This window comes from Augochlora pura, chromosome 3, assembly GCF_028453695.1.
Source record: "Augochlora pura isolate Apur16 chromosome 3, APUR_v2.2.1, whole genome shotgun sequence".
Classification (NCBI taxonomy): Eukaryota; Metazoa; Arthropoda; class Insecta; order Hymenoptera; family Halictidae; genus Augochlora; species Augochlora pura.
This window is the reverse complement of record NC_135774.1, coordinates 23,539,082-23,544,807: the sequence shown is the minus strand read 5'-3', so window position 1 is coordinate 23,544,807 and position 5,726 is coordinate 23,539,082. Positions and strand designations below refer to the sequence as shown.

General features: G+C 35.6%; 2 protein-coding genes across 2 annotated transcripts in view; one reads left to right on the top strand and one right to left on the bottom strand.

Annotated features, from left to right (window-relative positions):
* Nucleotides 1-147: 147 nt before the first annotated feature.
* On the bottom strand, nt 148-1,594 carry Bet5 (blocked early in transport 5). Its single transcript, XM_078177010.1, has 3 exons — nt 885-1,594; nt 509-718; nt 148-430 (listed from the first exon to the last, which is right to left on the bottom strand). The coding sequence occupies exons 1-3, from the start codon at nt 981-983 to the stop codon at nt 302-304; spliced, it is 438 nt and encodes a 145-aa protein (XP_078033136.1). The 5' UTR covers nt 984-1,594; the 3' UTR covers nt 148-301.
* A 317-nt stretch (nt 1,595-1,911) lies between these two features.
* Nucleotides 1,912-5,726, top strand: part of LOC144467717 (uncharacterized) — a 5,333-nt gene continuing 1,518 nt past the window's right edge. The window contains exons 1-4 of the mRNA XM_078176632.1: nt 1,912-2,065; nt 2,152-2,386; nt 2,785-3,019; nt 3,082-5,709. Of these exons, the coding sequence (XP_078032758.1) occupies nt 1,912-2,065; nt 2,152-2,386; nt 2,785-3,019; nt 3,082-5,709 (3,252 nt within the window). The remainder of the gene's footprint in view (nt 2,066-2,151; nt 2,387-2,784; nt 3,020-3,081; nt 5,710-5,726) is intronic.

The following is a 5,726-nucleotide window of genomic DNA, read 5'->3' as shown; positions in this document are numbered from 1 at the left end:
TTTAAAATTAATTTCTTTAAGTTTTCTTTGCCAATGTACATTTTGTATGAAAATAAAAATTTATTGTATATTGAAAGGTATTAAGAATGATGCCATTTTGATTATTGTAAATTCGTAAATACAACAGGATATAATGTAAATTGTACGTTTCCTTATATTATAATTTTCTTTTGTATGTTTACACTTCTTACATCTAAGGATTTAAAATTTATCAGTGAAAGCATAAAAACTAGAAAACTTAATGATCTCATATATAATGCCTATGTTTATATATTATACATTTTTTTATAAACATTATAAGTTAAATTGTTCTACTTAAGAATAGAGGTGATTTCTTAAATAACTCGTCTACTTTTAGCTTAAAAAGTTCACTTTGGATTGGTTCATTCAGTTGGCACAAAGGATTCTTTACAACATATTCTAAATACACCTAGAAGAAGGATATAAATTAGAAATTTGTAAGTTTGTTTGATCTGTTTAGAGGTACTTTTAAGAATAAATTACTCACATCTCTATATAATTGTTGTAATAATTCTCTCGCATTCTGTGAAGCATTATCCGTGTTCAAAACAAATTTTAACCCTGAAGGAGTTTCGAAATAATGTAACGTGTATTTACTAGTTTTGTAATATAAAAATCCTTCCTTTGGATCCAATGGAGATATTTTACTTACAAAAGATTTAATGGAGAACAACATTCCATACATCAGTTTAGCTTCCTAAATTTTACATAATTACATGTTTATTTAACGTAATCCAAGTTGTTTATTTCTTAACAATAACGTGTTTATTAACACATTTCGAAAGATCTGACATAACAAACATTGAAAATGATATGTGTACATTTACACTTTATTAAATAAGTGTTATTTTACTCATTATTACCTCTTCCTTCGTAATTCCAGATTTATTCAACCTATTCCATTCAGCATAATACAGTAGTGTTCCATTTTTAGAAAATATGTATAAATTGTGAATTGTCATATTCTTGCCGACACTGACACAATTGTTTATTCACAATATATTAACAAATATTGCACACAAACAAGTTACGAAATAAACTGTGTATGTAATATAGTTTTTGTTACATACTGTCAATCAAAGTTATTTTACGATATACATACTGTTACGTTATCACGTTTCATGAGCGACGCGAACATAGCCACTAGTTTATATTACGACTGCGCTACAGGAGGGAAATTCGAATATAAATACAAATTTAGATCGTATATTTATATAGAGATACAGTATCGGCCGAGAGGAATAACTGAAAATATGTAAGGACATAATGAGAGAGTTCCCACGAAATTCTTCGTTGAGCCTTTTTTTATTTAGCGAGACAAATCAAAGAATGTAGAGAGAGTCACGTAGCCTCTCGTAAGATCCTCTCCAATTTCACATAAACTCTTCTTTTTCGACGGAAAAATGTAATGGTGCGACCCAAACAGTAAACTGCTATATCTCCTTCGACACCCGACCAGTTTTGCGGCACGAACACTCAACCTACGCGCCCATTTTTAACTTGCGAGTTACGCTAGCCACACTCGATCCACCATAGCCACCACGACAACGGTCGCTGGTGGAGAGAGAGCTTTTTTACCAAACTCTGGAAATATATTAGGTCTGTTGACAGTGGTGCCAACCGCCTAGGATTCGTGGTTCTGCCACAACTTCGTGTGTTCATCTATCTTGTTCACAGTAAATCTATGCTTGCGGCAGCCAATCAAATGACAAAAAGTTCAAATTCAAATGAAAGCTGGTCAGTATGTCTTCTCAAATGGCAGTTACACTTTTTATTAGAAAAATGTAAAAAGTTATGAGTATTATTAATGACAACGGAACGTGAATAATAGGAATAAATCTCAAGGTACATGTTGTCAAGCAATTCGATTGAAGTTTTTTACTTAAAAACATGTCGGACAGTATAAAGGTTGCGATTAAAGTAAGACCTTTAATCAAACGTGAGAAAGATGACAATCTGCCGATACAATGGGTAGTGTACGGAAACTCTATTGTGTCGACCGATACAGAACTGAAGAAACGCGGAGACGGCGGATTCTGTTTTGGTATTTACCAATTATTTTCAATTATATATAATGAATTTTTCTTGTATGGACTTTTCATTTCGTACACTTTATTGGTATGTTGACAGATCATATTTTTGACACGAATGCATCGAATTCAGATGTATTCGACAGTATAGTAAAGCCTATTGTTGATGCTGCCGTAAATGGTTTCAATGGAACTGTGTTTGCTTATGGGCAAACAAGTTCTGGTAAAACATACACTATGATGGGTACATTAAATGAACCAGGAATTATACCATTAGCTATTGAACATATGTTTGATGCTATAACTAACACAGCTGGTCGTGAATTTTTATTGAGGTTTGTATGTAACATAATTAACACTTAGCCGACCATGCGCGGCAGAGTGAGTAAACAATTTCTATCAGGCTAGGGGCAAGGCAACTCAAACAATTTCATTAAAAGATTTCACCTATCGTTTATACAAAATATAAAATTAAAAATATACATTAATTATATTACTTTCTTTATTTAAAGCTATATTATAATAAGATAAAAAATATAGCTTAATAAGAATAATATTATTATATAGATTATATACTTGTTAAGATATATTAGTTTGAATCATAAATTGTTTCTGTACCTTAGGGCATTGTAACAATGTATTTATTGTCGTAATTAAGTTATACATTTTTTGTATTTATTGTTTGAGCAAGTAAGTAAATGCTATTTATCATCTTCCTGTTATTATTTTTCAGAGTATCGTACTTAGAAATATACAAAGAAAAAGTCAATGATTTACTAAATAGAACCGGCACTGACTTGAAGTTGAAAGAAGATAGTAGTGGCCAAGTAATCTTGCAATGTAAAGAAGAAATCACCAACTGTCCAGAGAATATGTTATCTATAATGAAGAAGGGTGACAAGTATAGGAGAACAGGAGAGACCAATATGAATGAGCGTAGCAGTAGAAGTCATACTATATTCAGGATTGTAAGTGCCCATAGAATTCTTTGTATTGCACATGATAGTTAAGAGTTTATAAATTTTTTTAGACTATCGAAAGTAGAGAGGCTGGAGGGGATTCAGATAGTGCAATTCAAGTGTCACAATTAAATTTAGTCGATCTTGCTGGATCTGAGAGAGCACGACAGACAGGTGCAACTGGTGAAAGGTTCAAGGAGGGGTTGCACATCAATTTATCTTTGTCAACGTTGGGACTAGTAATCATGCAGTTAAGCGAATGTCAGGATGGTCAGAAATATGTAAACTTTCGTGACAGTAAATTAACCAGATTATTGCAGAATTCTTTAGGCGGCAATGCCATGACAGCCATAATCTGCGCTGTAACCCCTGCCGCCGTGGACGAAACTCAATGCACTCTGTCTTTCGCATGTCGTGCAAAAAGTGTGAAAAACAAGCCACACATCAATGAGGTGATGTCTGATGCAGCACTTTTGAAACGTTACGCGAAACAAATATCGAAACTACAGACGGAATTGGAGAAAATAAAAACGGAAAACCGGGTCGCGGAAGTCGAGGAAATGGAGTCGAAATTGCAAGAGAAGGAGCGTGTCAATCAGATGTTGGAAGAGCGTATAGGACTGCTTAAGACCCGAATTGTCTCCGGAGACATTGCCGGCGATGATTCTTTCAAGTGCAAGTCGAAAAGAAGACAGACCTGGGGTGGACCAGGAATGTTCAAACATATGGAAGCTTTTCAGCCAACGCCAGGTTTACCAACTATAAAAGAGATGTCTCGCAAAAGGTCTGGTAGGAAAAGCATCATTCAATCTGATGACATAGATTTGATGAACCAGACTTTTCAAACGGCTTTCACCGACTTCGAGCTGGAACTATTCAAGAGTGAATGCGATCGAGAAGACGAGGAGAACGGTAGTGACAGCGATGACGAACCGTTCATCACAAAACGCGTCACATTCAGGGATGATGTGTATACTATTAAATCAAAAGATAGCATTATACTTGAAAAAAATGGTATATCGGCGGAAAAATGTAATAGTGCGACCCAAACAGTAAACTGCCAGATATCTCCTTCGACACCCAAGCAGTTTCTGCGGCGCCAAATCAATTATTTGACTAACGAATTTAAAGAGCTTCGTGAATTCACAACTCTGGAGAAGCAGCTTATATTTAATGCTGATGATTCTAAAGAATATGCTCCAGAGGTAAAGAAATTGCTAGAAAATTTGAATCTCACGGAAGAGACAAACGTGAATCGTGTGATCGCTGAATTATGTAAGAAATTTAGCAACCTTGAACAAGAAAAAATTCAGGAGAAGGAGGCGAGTCGGAGAGCAATGAAAAGTTTTTCGGAGCTGGAGATACAAATAAAAAATATCACTTCCGAAAGAGACGAATTTCAGTACATGAGCGGGGAATTGTGCAGGGAACTGAAGAAGAGAACTGCAGAATTGGAACTGAAGAATATGTCTGAGGCAAACGTGAAGGAAGAGGAACTGAAGAAAATTTTGGAACTGGAGAGAAAACTCAAAGATGTCACTCTGCAGAACACCGAGTTACGCGCTGAATCGACGAAGAAGATTACGGAATTGCGAAGGGAAGTCGAAAATGTCGACGCCGAGAGGAAGGAATTTGAGCTTATACGCCGTGAGCTGTGCATGCAGCTCAACAAAAAGTCACTGGAGTTAGAGAAAATGAAGAACGATCCAGAGAGATCGAATCAGGAAATAGCAACAAACCTTCGAGAACTAGAGAAAAAGACTGAGGAGATCTCGTTTGAGAAAGCAGCATTGGAACAGATTGTCATCGATCTCAAAGCACAATTGGATCGAGTATCTTCAGACGCAGAATCAAGATTGGTTCTAGAACGAACAGCGCACGCAGAAACTTTGGGAAAGGTTTCTCAATTACAGAAGCAAGTGACAGATCTCGCGTTCACAAAAGATGAGATTCAACGTGTAAACAATGATTTAAAAGCACAATTGACCCAAAGTCTCGCCGACCTCGAATCGAAAGTAACAATGGAACAAGCTGCAAAGCAGGAAGTTGTCAAGTACAGCTCTGAGTTGGACGAAAAGAAAACGAATGATAAACTTTTTGAGTTGGAGAGAAAAGTCGAAAGCATAACATTGGAGAAAAATCACCTGAAAGAGAAGATGCAACTAGAAGAGGCAGAGTATCAGAAGATGATGGAAAAAGTGAATGATTTGACAAATCAAATTGCAGACGTAGCAAATCAAAATACCGAATTAAAACAGAATATTTCTAATTTGGAAAACAAAACAGCAGAACAAATGGAAGCAATATCGGAATTGGAAAGTAGAATTAGGGGATTAGCATCCGAGAAAAAGGAATTGAATTGTATTATTGCTGAGAAGAGAGAAGAGACTTTGAAGCTGGAATCGAGTGCGATTGAAAGAATTCGTGAGATAGAAACTATAAATCTACAGAAGAAGGAGCTGGAGCAAGTCAATACCGAATTAAAACAGAATATCTCCAATTTAGAAACCAAAGCAGTAAAACAAATAGAAGCAATATCGGAATTGGAAAGTAAAATCAGGGAATTAGCAATCGAGAACGAGAAATTGAATTGTATTATTGCTGAGAAGAACGATGAGAGTTTGAAGCAGGAATCGACTACGATTGAAAGAATTCGTGAGATAGAAACCATAAATCTACAGAAGAAGGAGCTGGAGCAAGTCAATACCGAATTAAA

Coding starts and splice junctions, on each gene's coding strand:
- Bet5 (XM_078177010.1), bottom strand. CDS start 983: ATGACAATTCACAATTTATACATATTTTCTAAAAATGGAACACTACTG. Junction 719..884: donor CTGGAATTACGAAGGAAGAG/GTAATAATGAGT, acceptor TGTAAAATTTAG/GAAGCTAAACTGATGTATGG. Junction 431..508: donor TACAACAATTATATAGAGAT/GTGAGTAATTTA, acceptor TCCTTCTTCTAG/GTGTATTTAGAATATGTTGT.